Raw genomic sequence first — 18,179 nt, forward strand, 5'->3', positions numbered from 1 at the left:
GGGAGGTGGGCAGGAGGAGGCAGGTGTCCTTCCAAGGGGAACAAGCACAAGGACAAGATAAGGAGCTGCAAATCTTGGAATTCCCCCAATTAAGTAGCTGACCTAAACTTGCTCTTCCAATCAAATTAACCCTAGACACCTGTGTCAAAGACTGCAAGCCAATAAGATAACAAATATTAGAATATTGTGATATTATTATAATTAACCTGAGGGTATAAATTGCTTTGCACTTCTATTGTAGCTTTGATGAGCTTTGGACACAAGGAGACCACCTACTCCTGTGTAAAAGGGCTCCTCCATTGTTTAAATTAAACAATCATATATTGCTTCATTCTACAGGACTCCGTGGTGTGTCTCTCTCTTATAGTGATTGGCGAGAGGGACACCTAAGGCACAAGTTTGTGCATAACATAAGCACAAGCTCTGTCTTGTAGCTGCTCCTTAGCTGCCCAGCCCCCTGCAGTGCCTCACTGCCCTCTCCTTCTGCTGCTGGAGATGTTTTGCACTGAGCCACTTATTACCCACCTCTTTGCCAACCTATGGCATCCTTCTGCATCTCCTCAACCTGGTCCCTCCCCCCCCCCCCAGTGACTTCTCAGCCTCTTGGGCCAGCCCTGGACAGGTCATGACACGAAGTAAATTTGGACTTGTGGGTCATCATACCAAAAATGTTGGGAACTACTGTCCTATATTATCTTCCTGCTTCCAAGGCAATTCAACCAACACAGTAAAAATACCACTTCAATATGCTGTTAATAATACTGACCTATCTGACATAACTATTTTAATGATTGTGAAGGGCTCTGCACACTTGAAATGCTAAATATTATTTGGGAAATAATTATAGTGGTGAAGTATAAAAGATAATAGCATTTCAAAAGGGAGCTAGAAATTAGCATCAGTCAATATTGTGATAAGCATCTTTGAGCACAAAAGGATATCTTCTTCAATTTGAGAACCTAGCTCCTCCTCATCAGCGCCAATTGCAATGTAATCATCTGAAATGGGAAATGGCAGCTGCATGACTATTAATGCATTAGAAAACAAAGAAGTTATACAAAACTTTTAGAACACCACAATGGTTGTGTTTAATAAATTACTATTTATAAGCAATATGAAAAAGTAGCACCTTTTTAAAAGACCTGAAATCTTATTCAACAGTATTTGAGAGTTGAGATTATCAGCTCTAAAAGATTAAATATTTGAGTTACAAGTCTCAATATACAGATCATAATCCACAGGAAATGCTTGCAGAGACAGGAACTAAGTATTCTAGCTAGAATCTTCTTGAGATCTATTATATTAAAATATTAAAGGAGGCTCATGTATACTTATTTCCTCATGTATACTTATTTCCTCTTAATGTTCAATATTACCAAAGAAGACTGTTAAGAAGGTTAAAAAAAAAACTTTCCAAAGCCATCTTAAATTAAAAGAAGTATATTAGATGCCCCCATTCAATAAGCAGAAGGACTATAAATTTTTCAAGATCTTGGCAGCACTTTCCCAATTATTCTAGCAGAATCATTGTCCCTAGTAATAAATGTTTGACACACAATCAAATGTTGGAACCCTGTAAGGATAGATGATTGCTAAAACGGAGATCCAGCATTTTTTAGTTCTATAACCATCACTCAATATTTCAAAATATGATTTAAATCTTGGTACAGAGAATGAACAGCTGTACAGATAAGAGTAAAATGGAGTAGGGGAAATGTTGAAAGCCACTTCACATCCCCATTGGAGAGAAAATGGGTATAAATATATTGAATAAACAAACAAGATTTTCGGTTAAGATCAAATTTTATGAAGCATGCATTTATTAATTTATATTCTACTTTTCTTGCCAGTGGGGATTCAAATGAAAGAGAGGGGTTCTGAACAATAAAACACAAAGAAGCAATTAAATTCGATCATGGTAATGCAAAACAGTATCTTATGAACATACCTCTTTATACATTTAATCTGCTGTTGGATAACAAAGATGACCATTTGATGTAGCATGTGCATGAGATGTTTGACAAGAGTTCAGTTTGGGTATGAATTAAAATTCATTATTTGTTTGAAATATTTGTTATTTAAATCAAAACACACATGAGAGACATTTACAGTACAATCCTAAACAGAATTACTTCAACCTAAGCCCATGGGCTTAGACTTCTTAGGACTGCACTGTTAGTTAGGACTGGAGTGAATGGTGTGTTACGTAGGAGACCAATACTGAAAGAGCAACTCAAAGGGATACCCACTCTCCTGATTATTTTGCTTTATATAGTGAATTGCTGATATTAGAAGGAGAAGCAAAGATAATATTAAGAGTGTTGTGTGTTAATTATGCTAACAAGATCTCACTGCACGCACAAGATCAACTGGCATCAATAACACATCCATCTATATCTTTGCCTGAATTTAAGGAATTATTAATCTGTGGTGTATCAAAGTACAAGGTTATTGAAAATAAAAAAGAGTGTCCCTTGTTGGCATTATCTTACTACATATTAACACAAAACAAGTGGCTATTTTTGTTCACCAAAATTTGTATTTATAAAAAATGGGACTTATGCAGAACTAAGGCTTCTAAGAGAGCCTTGTCACACAATCTCCACCTGTTCTGGGTCTTGTAAATCCCTTGGAAACTGGGTATCTGTGGCTGCCTTCTAGCAGCTGGATACATGACCCACGTCGAAAATCATCTTCCCATAGAGCAGCCAAATATGGTGACATAAGGAAACTTTTTAGTTCCTGTTGATGACATTCTGGAGAGATGTTTGTATATGCCTCTGTCTCAGAAGCGGTTTCTACCTGCAGCGGGTTATGTTGATTTCTCCAACATGATATCCTACTTAAACAGATGTTGCGCTTTGAAACAGTAACCATTCCCAGAATTCCTGCCAAAAAAACTAGTCATGCATGCTTCCTTATGGACTCTTGATATGGCGTAGCTCATTCTAAGGTATCACCTCCAATATGTCTATGCATTCCGCAGACAAATAAGAATTCACCATACTACAATGAAGAAATATACAACTATGCAGGTTAAGCAAACATTATGCCATTTTATGACAGCACACGTATTTCACCATTACAAAGACTTCTGGGTTGGTCTGCATGAACTTGCAAGTATGATAATTTTAAAGAATAGCAGCTCAGACAATCTTTTGCAAGTTAATGCTTCACTTTTTTTTTCAGAACCGCATTCAAAAATGTGAACGACTTGCCATACACCGCACTGATAGCTATGCTCTTTGAAAGCTGGCAAAAATAGTGCAGACTAGCACCCATCTATCATCTGCCATGCCACACTGAACACTTAGCAAGTAAGATTCATTTTCCAGTATCACCACTGTGGAGGCAGAAATGGAAGCACAATAGTGATTAGAAGGACAATGACACTTTAACACTTAAATGCAGGGCTTGTATTTAATTAGCACGGATCTTCAACCAAACATGGCTCCATTCAGGCAAGCAGATACTCTACCCTTGGTCTGTCGATAATTAGTTGCTTTCAAATAACAAAATGGTATATTACTCCTAAGGACTAAACTAATAAAGACTATAGTGGAAAGTGCTGGAAATGTCAATGTTGACATCACATGTGGTGGACATGCAAGAAGGTGAGAAGATATTGGATAAAATATGTGAAGAAATGCAAAAGTTATTAAAGTTCTGCTTCGTGATGGACCCCAAAATATGTTATTAATATTTTGCTAAGTAATATTACAAAAGAACACAGTGAACTTTTTAAATATATAGTGACGGCGGCGAGAGTAGTATATGCAACAAAATGGAAGGCTGAACTTTGTCCAGATGTGACTGAATAGATGAATAAATTGGTTTATGCATCAATGGCTAAATTAATCTTTTATACATAATAGGCCAATTTCAGAATTTCAGGACAAATGGAAAAGTTTTTTGGACTATGTGGCTGAAAGTAGGGGGATGGAAAGGAGAAATATTACGTAGTTTTAATATTCTGTTATATATTGTTTCTGATATTATGTATACTTTCTAATGTTACTTTCTGCTATATTATTATGTAGTTTTAATATTCTGTTACATATTCTGTTTTTGATATTATGTTTATTGTTTAATGTTACCATCTATATTCTGCTTTTGGTATTTTTTCAACAGTTCAATTCTATTTTCTGTTTTAATAACATACTTTTTAAAAAATTACAAAATTCATTAGTCAACATCTGGGAAGATCTCTGTGGTTAGTAGTGTGCAAGTCTCCATTGCCCAGAAGAGGTCCAAGTAGAATCTTCAATGGAATTGAAGGTGGAGTTTCTCAATCAAGGCTAAGTCAGCAGAGGGGATAGTTCAGTCTGCAGACAGGCCTCATTATTTAAGAGTACAGAGCTGCTCTGTGAAGGACAGGAAAGTGTTATTTTTCCATCTGAAGTGCTCTGCTATGGAAAACTTTTACAGAGTTCTCCATGAGGAGATTTAAAGCTACTTTACTTCAGCAGATCTTAGCACAATGAGAAATGTCCTGCACTCATACTTATCAATAATTGAAACTTCTTGTCCAATCTGAGCAACCACAAGTTAGTCATCTTTCTTGCATGATCATTCAGTGCAGTAGGAGCTAAAGAGGGATGGAACAAGTTGCCTTGGAGTATAACAATGACTACTATTAGCAGAGGGAAACATCTTAGAGGTAATGCTGTCTGCTGCTGGGTCAGCCATAGCACAGGAGGTACAGCATGGACTACATTGAGTATCCCTTATAAATATATTTCCTTTCTGACTCATATGACACAGGGGTGCAGTTGTGTACACAGGTAATGTTTATTCTGAGTGGTAACAGTTCTCTATAGTTTCAGATAGATGACTTTCGAGTCATGGGGTCTGATCACTTAAGCAGCAAGTTGATGCCAGAACTTACTGCATGCAAATGAATGGACAAAATTGTTGCTTCGTGGCATACCTACTGACATGTATGAGGCCATGTCATACTTGGTAAGTAATATTTACAGAAAGTTATAGATGTATCTAAATCCATAATATAAATAATGTACACCCACAGTTAAGTGGCTGAATATCCGCTGCATGTGTTAATGAGGGGTGGGGGAGAGGAGAAAAGAGTATGATGCTCCTATTACAGAATATGCATTGTTGTGGAATATCTGATCTTACAATGTGAGATACTTTCAACAGAGAAATGATAACATCATCAAAATAAGATATGCTGCAGCTTCTTACATGGAGAAATTCCTCTTATGCTATGCAATAGTTGTATGTAGTAAACACTCATGTTGTTATTCATATTTATGGTGAAAAACCAGTTTTACCATACAAAAAAGGATTTTATTTTACATAAATTTAATTCTTTGTTTGCTATTAGGTGGGTCTGCCCAGCAACAGAAAGGGAGAATTGTGGCTTCTTTGCTGCAACACTAGGTATACAATGTCAGTTTACTCTGTTGCAAAGACCCCTCTCTGTTATGAACCTAGAATTCTTAAGGTTTATCTAAACCTGGGCAAGAAATTACTGTTCTTGTTAACATAACCTCTTAGACAACAACCAAATAGAAGCAACCCTCAAGGGAATGAACATGGTACCAATTAAGAGGGCTCAAAGCAATGAAAAAATAGAAATGTATTTCAAGTCAAAACAATGTGAACAATTAAGGTGCAACTCTACCATAATATACTTTCAAATATACAGGAACAGCGACAGTCACAGTACACAGTTTGTAAGGACTACAATAAGACTATTATTAAGACACACCAGAAAGGAATGCATAATAAAATGAAACATAACAGAACCTACCTCCTGTTCGAAGAGCTGCTGCCAACATTTCTCTACATTTCATCCTTACAGAATCAGATGTACTTGGAGCCCGAGGAAAAGAAGAGATAAAAGTTTCTGAGGAAGCATTAGCTTCCTCTCTCTTGCTGCTTGAGTTGCTACTAGAACTGCTAAATAGGAAAAAAAGGTGTGTGTGATGCCTATTGCCCCGTTAATGGTGCTCAAGTTAAACTTCTGCTTTAGATTGGGTATTTCAGCTGCAAAACCAAAATGCCCGCGATGCCTTGAACAATATCTATTATTCTTCCACATTGCACATGGCAGAATTTCACATCAATGGAAACTAAATTTTTCACTGACAGAATGAAACTTTCCTGTACTCCACTGATCTCCATGAAATTCTCTGTCTGGAGAATAGGGCCCCTGAGGAACAACATGAGAAGGATTTGCAGCAGAAAGGGGGAATGGTGGAAACTACCAATTTATTCTGGATCTAATCCAATATCTAGAAAATCTTACTTTTCCAGCATCAGCCAATCTGTCCACTGTTAAGTAACAAATCAAACCAAAACACAGATCTGCCTTGGCTGAGGTATTTTAGGTGATGAAAAATCAGGGAAGCCACATAAACACAACTTATAGCTGAGCATTAAGCTCAAAACCAATGCGTGTAATTACTTTAAATTGTGATATGAAACAAAACCTGCATTAAACCTATTTCTAACATGAATTGTACAACTCTCACAGCCTATTATGACTACAGAATTAAAATATTAACTGAACAATTCTAAACTAAGAGGTAACAGACTATAGTTACATCAGTGATCAATTTGTACTATCCTTCTTTTAGAGCTTCCCAGTCTAAAGACACAGGTTTTCAGTCTTGCCAATGGAAATACTTCATTTATAATTTTTTTTCAACTATGGAAGTTCTAAAATTTATCCACCATATTACAATCCACCTTCCTCAATAAGACTCGAAGCAGATCACACAGTGTAAGTTGATATAATCAGTATATGAGACATCTGTTAAGCAATGTAGCCATGACTGACCCAAGGTCACCCAAGCTGGCTTCAAGTGGAGGAGTGGTGAATCAAACCCAGTTTTCTAGATTAGAGTCCTGCTGCTCTTAACCACTACACCAAACTGGCTTTCTAGAAAATAATGCAGTTACAACAGGATGGTATGTGCAGCAAACAGATAATATGTTCCACGCACAGTGGTATAGTCCACAGCCCCTTTGCCTTTAGAAAGCTCCCTCTTGAACCATTCTGTTATTGTACAGCCCAATTAATCTTGCAGATAACTGTTTCCCCCTCTTTATTACCTTAATTTCCAACAACTTGAAGTGATTGATTTAGCTCTTACATTATCAGCAGAAAAGATGAAATACCTTTCTTCTCTGGCTTCAGGGCTATTTTGTGATGAAGATGCTGTTTCCTTTTTCTTTTCTTCAGAATCTTTATCATTTGATGGTCCATCTGAAACATGCATTTACAAAATTTATGGATACACACTAACAGCTGCAAAATTTTGTACTTTTGGATATCTAAAATGTTTGAAGTACTAGACATTTTTTTCTCATAACATCTCTACAAAGTAGGTCATTATCATCATCATCCTGTTTCCTGAAAACAGGATAGCTAAAGCTGTGAAGCAGAATCTTGCCAAAGGCTATCTAATGAGTTATAGCTAAGATGACATTTGAACAGGAGAAATTTCAGCTCACGCTTTTTCAGTTGCTTCACATTATACAGCAGACATTCTGCTTCCCACTGAGTGTAAACTTGACAGGAAACTACAGCCAATATGGGCTTTTTGATGGGAAACATCTGCAGCATACAAGTCTCATTGCACTTCATATTTTGTGCACATTAAAATATTATGTAAAGTACCCCTTAGCCCCTATGATTTGACATGAAAAGATCTAACTTCTGTCTAAGCATTCCTATTTATCTGCTTTATTTATACCCCATTTTTCTCCCCATTGGGGACCCATAGGGGTGTACATAATTCTCTTCTCTTCCATTTTATCCTCAAAACGAACTTTTGAGGTAGACTGGGCTGAGGGTGCATGACTGGTTCAAGGTCACCCAGCAAGCATCCAGGGGGATTTTAACCTGGTTCTTCCAAATCTGTAGCAGAGTGGTTAAGTGGTTCGGCTGCGAATCAACATTCACAGAAGCAAGGTGGAACTTGGGGCCAATGGGGCAACACCACAGAACAGAACCAAGCACCCACATCATCACCCCCAAGCACAAGGAAATAGTAAGCAAAGACAGTTGTTTGACTTAGCATAATGGATCACTCTCTCAAGGATGGCCTCAGAAACTGAGGGAGGGGTAATTTTAAGAAATCCAAGTTCTCTTCTCTTGAATCTCTGCACTTTGCTCTGCAGCCTACACTGCCACTCTCAGTGGCTCAGAGATCCTCAAGACAGAGCAGATCCCCATCCACACCTATACATGCGTGCCTTAACATAAGCACAGTGTTTATAAATGTACAAATTGTATATACATATGCTGAATCATCTAGATTAGGAAAGCCATTTTCCCATTGACTGGGACAGAGACCACACACATGAGGTATACAGGTGCTGTGATCACACTAATGATGTAATACTAATGTAGTATAATATAAAATGTAATGAAAATTAAGTTTTAAAAAGATTGGTGAAAATTTACTTCTTGACCGGGTATGTTGAGCACTGGGGTTAGCAAGCACTGAAGTGGTGTTAACATGTAGCTTAAATACATGAGTTTTATCCAGCGCTTTATTGTATTTTACACAGTTTTTATTGTAAATTTCCATGAAAGCCTGAGTGCCTATCTGGGTGGAGTAGGTATTTTTAAAATTAAATAGGTTTCATATTGCTCTTCTTCCATCATTAATTTATTACAAACTGCCAAACATAAACTGTTAGGATTCTGGGAAACATTCTTGCTCAGGTCATCGCAAACCATATGCCCTGCTCATTACAGGCATTTTCAGTGACATCCTAAGCAGAATTTCTCCAGTCTAAGCTCACTGAAATCAACTGTTTGTCTCTTAGAACAGTGTTGTATGAGTAGAGAAGAACACTTCTTAGAGTTTATGTTGCTTGGCCCAAAGAGGAAGTATCTGTACTGCAGTCAAAAGGCAAATTAAAAATGAAGTATCAATGGTTACTGGTTCTCTAAGAAAGAAATAGATAACAGCTTCAAAGAAATAATTTGAGATTCAACTAAAGAAGGAAATTTTTTAAAAGTTGAGTGAAGCTATACCTAATAACTTCTTCCATGATTTAATAAGAGATTTTGCTAAAGATGTAACTTCTTCATCTGTGCTTTGCTTGCGTATTGCATTCACTGACATTCCAATTCTTGTAGACTGCAAAGACAGATATCAAAATGTATGAAATAGGTATTAACAGGTATAAAAAACAGCAGATGACAATACCAGAGAAATATTGCAGAGCACACAAAACTACATCCCTCTGAAGTTAGCAGACAGCAGCATAAAACTGCAATTAGATTTCCAGCACTTTTTGTTTAAAAGCACAGCTACACCAATCAAAACATGTTCATTCTTCTATGCAAAGAGCCAGTGTAGTGTAGGGATTAGAGTGTGAGACTAGGATCTGGGAGACCCGGGTTTGAATCCCCACTCTGCCATGGAATCTTGGACCAGTCACTCACATTCAGCCTAACCTACCTCACATACTTATGGCAAGGATAAAAGGGGAGAATATTGAAAGCCACCTTGGGTCTCCCAAGGGGAGAATATTGGGGAATAAGTAAATAAATTATGCATTCTCCCATGGGCATGAAGGCTCATATTAAGATTAGTGTTTGCAACACTGAGACCAAGAAATTCTACATCACACTTTGGTCTTGAGGCATTTGCCTTGGTTTGCTTTAAAAACCCCTTTAAAAAACTATACAGCTAATTACCAACCATGCCTTTAAGGGTACCAAGTGGTATGTTTTGCTCTTCTTTGAGAAAAAAAATGTTCATGGAAGAGAGGTGCTTGATTTAAGATTAATTTGATTTGTTATTATTTCAGTCTGAAGTTACTTTGGGAATGGACAGAAATACCAGTTACCAGTATTAATTTTGTACTGACTGCTGCTTTAGCCACATTTTAATAAATCTAGTGTTTCTAAGCAAATATTTTTAGCTATTGGGACTTGGGTTCAAACACTCATGAAATTTGACATTGCGATCAAAACAAATTTGTAACAAAATAAGTCGCCATTTTGCAATATATTTTGTGTAGCCTAGCAGACCTTTCAAAAGTTGGACTGTTTCAGTGGCTGCCCCCCGAGGCTATCCTCTGGATACTTTCCTTTTTAGCCTTTCAGAAAGCTTATTAAACCTGAATGTTATGCAGGATCTTCTGTTGCTAGATATGGAATTCTGAATACTATAAACTCTTATTATAGCTGTTAAAACTGTAATGTGGTAGACTGTAGAAGCTGTAAAGATGGAAAGTGTCTAGTTCTTTATTATGGTACACATTTTTAGTATTTTTATTTTTAAATTGCAGATATTGTTCTGTTTTTAATTTTTAACTACCCTGTTCCTATTGAAAGGGCAGGATATCATTATTATAAACATATATACATCTGGACCATTACTGACTCAATGACAAGCAAGTTGCAAATAATTTATCTCAATAATATGCAACTTCACGTTTTCATGATTGAATGTTACTCTTAGATCTGCTTATCTAATCTGATACTAGAGTACTTCTGGAAAGACATGACAACATACATTCATCATGGTGGCCCCAGTCCTATGGAATGGCCTGCCTGAGGAAGTCAGGAGAGCCCCCACTCTCCTAACCTTCCACAAATGATGCAAAAACTGAATTATTCAAAAGGATTTTTACACAGATAGGAGGGCTGTATTGTAGGGAGATGATCTCAAAGAGATGCTTCACTAATGAATTAGGGACCACAGACTTCACCACTATGTTGCCTTATGTACTATCTGTTGCTTTAAGTATGTGCTCCTATGTAGTACCTGTAACTTTAAGTATAACCTTACTGGGTAGTTCTGTGTTGTCTAATGTCAGTCCTAGAATTACTTATGCTCTGTTTCAGCATTTCTTCAACTCTGTATTGGATTTTTGATAATGTTATGTCTTAGTAAACTTGCATTTATTTATCCTATGGCACAGTTAATTGACTGTGCTAATCTCACACTATGTAATCTACTTTGAGTCTCAGTGAGAAAGGTGCACTATAAATGACATAAATAAATAAATAGACCTGACTACAAAGACTTTTAGAAATAGATTATCTTTTACTAAGTTATATTAAATGGATTGGTGTAAGCTTTAGAAGCAACCTTTCAGCTGAGTATTAAAACACAATCTACTACTGCCACCTACAGTATCTACAGTACAAAAATATTATATAAGGCATTCTTACAACTGAACAAGCTGGTCATAATTTGCATTTCCTACAAGAACTTCCCTTTCTTTTAACCCTAAAGACTGCAAGTCAGATGCAGATTGATTCAGTCTGCATCTAAATATCACCACTAAAGAAACTCTAGAATATATTTGGAACCTAATTACAGAAGGTATAATTCTTGTTATACATGAGGCTTGTAACCAATCACTTTTCTGAAAATCTTTGTTTGCATCCAAACTGGTTAGATCACGCCTCCTCTTGCTCCTGGCTATGCAAATTTTTCTGTATGCCTTCTAGGATTGTGCGCATGCTTACCACCATACATAAAATAGCCTAGCTTAGGATGGTTAATTCAACCTTTTATTATAACAATTTATATATGTGTGTATGTATATATTAAAACCAAGAACCTCAAAAACAAATAGCATCATAGCTACAACCTTACTGTAATATAACATAACTGCGACAATAGCAACACTGAAAATTGGGTGAAAGAATTGGATGCCTTTGCCCCACTGAAGAAAAGAAACTTTCAGGTAAGGGCTTTCCAATGTTTCGTTCTCCTTCTGTGGGGGAAGGCATCCAAACTGGTTATGTAACCAAGCACAGCTCGGGTGGGAAATACTTAGTTTACTGTTCCAGCATCTTTTGGAGCACTCTTCTCCCAAATGCAGCCTCTACAGAATTCTGCTAATCAATTCTATAGTACCTTACAAAGGTGTTAAAGGATGACCGAGTTGCCACTCTACACATCTCCTCTACAGGAGCCCTATTGGAAAAAGCAGCAGACGCAGCTGCCGCCCTGGTGGAATGAGCTGTCACAACCATGGGTGCCCTGATGCCTTGGACCTCATATGCCTTGTGAATGCACATTCTTATTCAGGAGGCTACAGTTGACTTTGAAACTTTTTTGCCTAAATTTTGTGTTCCGGGGATGACAAAAACAGAATCAGATTGTCTGATAGTGGCTGTTCTTTTTATATAAATATGAAGTGCCCTCCTGACATCTAATTTACGCCATAGCACCTCCTTAGGGTGCTTGGGCTTAGGGAAGAATGAAGATAGTATTAATTGCTGGTTTATGTGATAGGGGAAGAGTACCTTAGGAACAAAAGAAGGATCAGTTCTAAGTAGCACTGAATCCTTATGAAAGGTACAAAGCTCCTTCTGTATAGAAAGGGCCCCTAGCTTTGACACCCTCTTTGCTGCGGTAATGGCAACTAGGAAGGCAACTTTCCATGACACAATGTTAAGTTCTTCAGTAAGTAAAGGTTCAAAGGTGCCTTTGTGAGGGCCTGCAACACCGTGGACAGACTCCATGCTAGAAATCTGTGTTGCACAGGGGGTGCTAGTTGCATCGTCCCCTTTATGTAACGTCTGATTTGTTTATCAGAGGCTAAATTACCTAATTCCCTGTTGCTAAGCACAGCAGCAATGGCTGCTACTTGTCTCTTCAATGTATTGGGCCTCAGACCTTTTTCCAATCCGTATGTAGAAAGGAGATAATCTCCTGTCTAGATGGATTCCACGGGTCCTTATTTTGGCTAATAGACCAGGAACAGAAGGTTGCCCATGTATAGTTTTCCTGGTGGCCAGTCATCTGGCCTGGAAAATAATGTCTGTGATTTCTCTAGATAATCCTTCTAGTTCAAGGTCATTCCACTCAGTCTCCATGCCATCAATTTTATCCAGGATGGATCTGGATGATAGACTGATTCCTGGGACAGCAGGTCGTGCCTGATCGGAAGTCTCCATAGTCTCCTGATGGACATCTGAATCAGTTCAGAAAACCACATTCTCCTCAGCCAATACGGGGCCAGTAGAATGATGTCTGCTTTTTCCTGCCTTATCTATGCTAGTACTCTGGTGATGATCAGCAGTGGTGGAAAGACATAAAGTAGGCCTTTTGGCCAAGTCCTTTCGGCCTCTCGCTCGTCAAACCTGGACAGGAATCTTAGCACTTTTCTGTTCTTAGTAGTCGCAAATAAGTCCATCACTGGTGTTCCGTAACATTTGGTTATGTCCTGAAGCACTTGGTCATTCAGAGACCACTCTACCTGATCCACGTCTTGCTGACTCAACTAGTCGGCCTGTGTGTTTAATGTTCCCTGGATATGTTGAGCCCGAAGACCTTTTAGGTGTTTTTCTGCCCACCGGAAGATCTATACGGCTTCCTGGTGCAGAGGAAGGGCTCTTGTCACCCCTTGACTGTTTGTGTGTGCTTTGGCAGTAATATTGTCCGTCCTTACCAGCACAGACTTCCCTCTGATCCACTTCTAGAAGGCTAGCAACGCTAGTGTTATTGTTCTGAACGCCAGCTAATTGATGCTGTTCCTTCTCTCTATTTGGGACCATTTCCCTTGAACTACCTCGTCCAGGCAGTGGGCTCAACCTCTCAAGCTGGCATCCATCATGACTATGATCTGACTGTTCGGGCAAAGGAGAACTCCAAGACAGATTTAACAGAGATGTCCACCATATTAGAGAGCTCTTTAATGCCGTAGTCAGCGTAATGTTTTTGTGTCTCTTCTCCCTTATATCCCTTTGGTAAGGAATCAGAGTCCACTGCAGTGTTCTCGTGTGGAACTTGGCCCATGTCACTGTACTGTAGATATGAGAAGTCCCAAAAGTTGTGCCAGTGTCATTACATCTGCTTTATTTTGACGTAGTACGGTTGAAATTAGTTTTTTGATTTTTAATTGTCTTTCCAGTGGTAAGTCAACCCTCACTTCTAAAGTGTCTATCTTGGCTCCCAGGTGTATCAAACTTTGTGATGGAATCATCTGACTCTTTTGTGTGTTTATCAAAAACCCATGGTCTTAAAGAAGCTGCACTACTGTCTGAGTGCGTGAGCTGCACTTCTCCTTGTTTGGTGCCCTTAAAAGGATATCATCCAAATAGGGATAGATATGTATTCCCTGCTGCCTTAGGGCTGCCACTAAAGTAATCAGTACCTTCGTAAACACCCTTGGAGATGATGACAGTCGAAAGGGAGAGCCTTTTACTGATAATGCTGTTCCCTGAAGGCAAAATGAAAGTACTTTCTGGAACTTGGGGGTATGGGAATGTCTAGGTAGGCTTCTTTGAGGTCCAGGGACGTTAGGAAGTCTCCCTGTTGTATTGACTGCAAAATGGATTGCAGGGATTTCATTCTGAGTATCTGCTGTGACACCCAGAGATTAATGTCCTTTAAATTCAAAATAGCTCTTCAGTCCTCCGATTTCTTGGGGACTAAAAAGAGGATAGAATATGCCCCTTGGAAGCATTGTTGAAAGGGGACAGGCTCTATGGCTCCAATTTCCAGCAGGTGCTATATTGCCTCCTGCATCAAGTTTGCTTTAGCTGTATCCAGGGATACTGGTGACTGTATAAAGCAACATGGGGGAAGCGTCACAAATTGGATCTTGTAATCAACCTTCACAACGGATAAGATCCATCGATCTGCGGTGGTCTTTTCCCAATTGTTGGTGAAAAGCAAAAGTTGTCCCCCGATCCTGGAGTCATGCTGAAGGTTTTTTGTTTGGAGTACTCAAGTCCTGGTGTTTTGTGTTTGGGAAGCGCCTCTCTTGGAATCTGGACTGGTAAGTAAATTGCCTTCCAGGTCTTGATTCCCTGTTGTCTCTGGGCCTGATTGGTGTCCTGTAGGAACAAAAGGACTGAAAAGATTTTGATTTGTAGTCCTTCTCTTTATTAGACGAGGTAGATGGCATAGCCTTCTTCTTTCCCTTGGTTTCAACCAGAACTTTGTCAAGCGCTCTTTCTCTGAAGAGCACTTGACGACCAGAATATTTTTCAGTGGATAGGTTAGACTTAGATAGGGCATCTACCTTCCAGTGTTTCAGCCAGAGGTTCCTTCTTACAACAACATTTGCAGCCTGGGCTCTGGTATAAAATTGGATGCTGTCCTGTGATGCATCTGAAGCAAACTGGGAAGCTCTCTGGGAAGCTCTCTTTTTAGCGCAGACCTTTTTAGAGCCAGTGGATCTTGTTCAGGCTGTTGTAGTAAGTCATCCGTCCATATTACAATTGCATGGGTGAAATTGGACAGGACTGCTGAAGCTCTTATTGCTAATGAAGCCACCTCATGTGATTTTTTGAGGACAGATGGATTCTTTTTGTCCATTGGGTCCTTCAATACATTATCCCCATCTTTTGACAGAACTGTGCTCGAGTGCAGTGTAACCACAGGAGCACCCACTAAGGGGACTTTGAGATTCTCCATGGCCTCATCAGGCAAGGTATAAAACCTCTTTGCAATTGAATGCGGAGTAGGCCCATAGCCAGGAATAGACCACTCCGAATGTATAGCTTCATCAAAGTTCTCAGGGAAAGGACAGCTGGGTATCTTTTTGGTGGTTTTTTAAAACCTCTAGCATCCAGGGTGGGCGGGGGGTGGGTGGGTTCTGAAGAGTTTTCTTGGCTGGGAAAATTTAAAGTGGTAATCACCTTTTTAAGCAGCCTCTGAAAGTGCTCTGGCAGGAACAACCTGGCTGAATTGTCTTTTGTATCCGACTCCTCCCCTGATCACTCTCCCTCCTCTCTGTCTGATGTCATGGTAGCTGAAGGGTTAACGGGTTAACTGATACAGAATCCTCCATGCCAGAATCCTGTCTTGTGGGGAGAGAGCTCCCAATCTGAGTGCATCTGTGATGTTTTGCAGGCTGAGGAGGAGATGGGGATCTGGCTCTGTCTGATCTGCCCCTTAGCACTTTTGACTCTTTAAAACATTTTCATCTGGGTTGCACTCTCTTCTGAGTTGGTAAGACAGAAGAGTCTGAGGACTCCAGGGCTGTGGAGAGAGTGGGCTGCAAGCTCCGAGCCTTTTCCTAGATTCAGTGCATTCGCCCGCTAACAATCTGTCAACCCCTGCTCCCTCTTTCCTTCTCATTTCAGAGGAAAGGGGGTTGTTGGGGCCCACAACTTGTGGGGAGTTCATCCAGGCTGACTTCCAAGCCTGCATCATCCACTCCATGGCGGTCCAAGGAGAGCTGGGGAAAATGGCGCGCTCCCCATATTCATAGCTCCTGATGCAGCCGGCATCCCCAGAATGGCCATCTGAGCTTGCCAGAAGGGGAGGAAACTTGCTGGGGAAGCCCCAGTTCTGGGGTCTTGGTCCTCCAGGAGAGAACCGAGGGAGGCTTGAGTCATTATCTGAGGCATCAACTCACCTCCCACGGGGCTGTTAACGGTTGGTGTGAAGAAATTACAGCTCGGGGCAGCGACCTCCGTGTCACAAAGAAGCTGACCCTCCTCGCCTTTTCCATGCTGTTGTGCTGCTGGCGAGGGTAAGGCAGATTTGATCAACAGAGATCAGAGGCCTCTGAAACTCCTGATTGGTCAGCTTGTATGGCTGTGGAGCCAGTGTCCCTCATTTGCCCATCCCCTTTGCCCGAGGCCTCGGACGGGGAGGATTTTTCCTTCACACGATCTCTCTTCCCCATATACTGAGGGCCCTGGGTCTTTTGGGAGGGATTATTTTCCATTGTTGTCCCTTTGTATAATAGAATTTTTCCGTGTTTTATCACAAGATAATTAGAGCTAAGCTCTAGTGTCCTCCTGGAGCAGCAGGGCAATTCAAACTGGAGGCAAGCACGCACCCAATCCCAGAAGGCATGCACAAACATTTGCATAGCCCTGCCTGGAACGAGAGGAGGTGTGACCTAACCAGTTTGGATGCCTTCCCCCACTGAAGGAGAACAGAAAATACTATGATGGAGTATAGTACTGATCACATATGCTGTGCAGTTCATATATAGAATTTATAAATATGTTTGACATGCAAGGCCTAACTGAATCTTGCATATACATTTTTTCAGGTTTCGTGTAAAAATTACAATCTCAGTTTTTCATCAGTCTTGAACAAGCAGACCAAAATGATGTGATTTATTCTTCATCATTAGAATGAGCTATGAAAGGTTAACCTTATGCGAAACTAGCTCTCAACACATAGAACAATGCTACACCACTGATTCGACGATCCTAACACTGTATACTAACGAATCCCCACCAAGTCCAATATCCTTCAATGCTGCAATTACTACAACAAACACAAGGGAAAATGCAAGACAACCAAATTCTAAAGAAGATATTTCTCATTATAGTATGCACCAGCTTTTTTTCTAGAGCCATTCAAAGATATTTGTGCTATGAGCACTTTTTTTGCTAGGCACCTATTCTCTGCTTATGGAATAATGTGTTCTGCATTCCTAAACTGATCTGTAGGCAGCTACTGGACCAGTGCTGGTGCTATGGACAGGAGTTTGAGCAGATGGCCTTTGTGAACTGTTCACAAGTCCACACAACATGATTTTATCATGCATTGTCTGACTCTTCTGATTGTTTTGAAACAGTGTCTTCTTTCCCCAAAACTTATTGTTCTGGGAATTTTTTTAAAAAGCATAGCTTTTATCCATTGGTAAATGTATCTTCCAAGTCTACTCTTTTTTGGCTATTACTAAAAATCTTCCCTGATCAATCACAGACTTTAAAGTGTACAAAGAGAAAATGTCCACATTTGTGTACTCTTATTTTGTAAGGCTTGCCTTATGTCCGGGGTCTGGGTCCCAGCCCCCAGACTCGGTAGGAGGGAACAGCAGGTCAGCCGGGCTGATGGGCAAACAGAGGGGGCAGCCAGCAGACAGCAGGTCAACTGGTCAGCCAGCTGACAGCAGGTCAACTGGTCAGCCAGCTGACAGCAGGTCAACCGGTCTGACTGGCAGGCAGAGGGGGCAGCTGGGGGACAGCAGGTCAACCCCTCCCACAGGCAAATGGAGCCAGAACATGCCGGTGCCAGGGGCAAGGGGCAAAAGCCCAGGGCCTCAGGAGGCAGGGGGAGACAGAGAGAGGCCAGCGAGTCCCACTCCCCTAGGGAGGGAAAGGGGGCTAGGCAAGGCGGAAGGGGGCAAGGGCAGAGAGATTGGAAGCTCAGCAGTCACCCACCCAAAGACCTTACCTGAGGAGGAGAAGCAGCAGCAGCCCCAACAACCCAAAGCCACGCCCCAGCTAGAAAATAGTAGCCTGG

At 40.2% G+C, this 18,179-nt stretch overlaps 1 protein-coding gene across 2 annotated transcripts in view; it reads right to left on the reverse strand.

Annotated features, from left to right (window-relative positions):
- The window catches only part of TCEA1 (transcription elongation factor A1), a 44,370-nt gene that overhangs the window by 18,140 nt on the left and 8,051 nt on the right, over nucleotides 1-18,179 (reverse strand). For both annotated transcript variants that reach the window (XM_054985749.1, XM_054985748.1), the window contains exons 3-6: nucleotides 9,020-9,125; nucleotides 7,150-7,237; nucleotides 5,777-5,925; nucleotides 942-998 (exon numbers count right to left, since the gene is read on the reverse strand). In XM_054985749.1, the coding sequence (XP_054841724.1) occupies nucleotides 942-998; nucleotides 5,777-5,925; nucleotides 7,150-7,237; nucleotides 9,020-9,125 (400 nt within the window). The remainder of the gene's footprint in view (nucleotides 1-941; nucleotides 999-5,776; nucleotides 5,926-7,149; nucleotides 7,238-9,019; nucleotides 9,126-18,179) is intronic.

Source organism: Eublepharis macularius, chromosome 7 (assembly GCF_028583425.1).
Source record: "Eublepharis macularius isolate TG4126 chromosome 7, MPM_Emac_v1.0, whole genome shotgun sequence".
NCBI classification, from domain to species: Eukaryota; Metazoa; Chordata; class Lepidosauria; order Squamata; family Eublepharidae; genus Eublepharis; species Eublepharis macularius.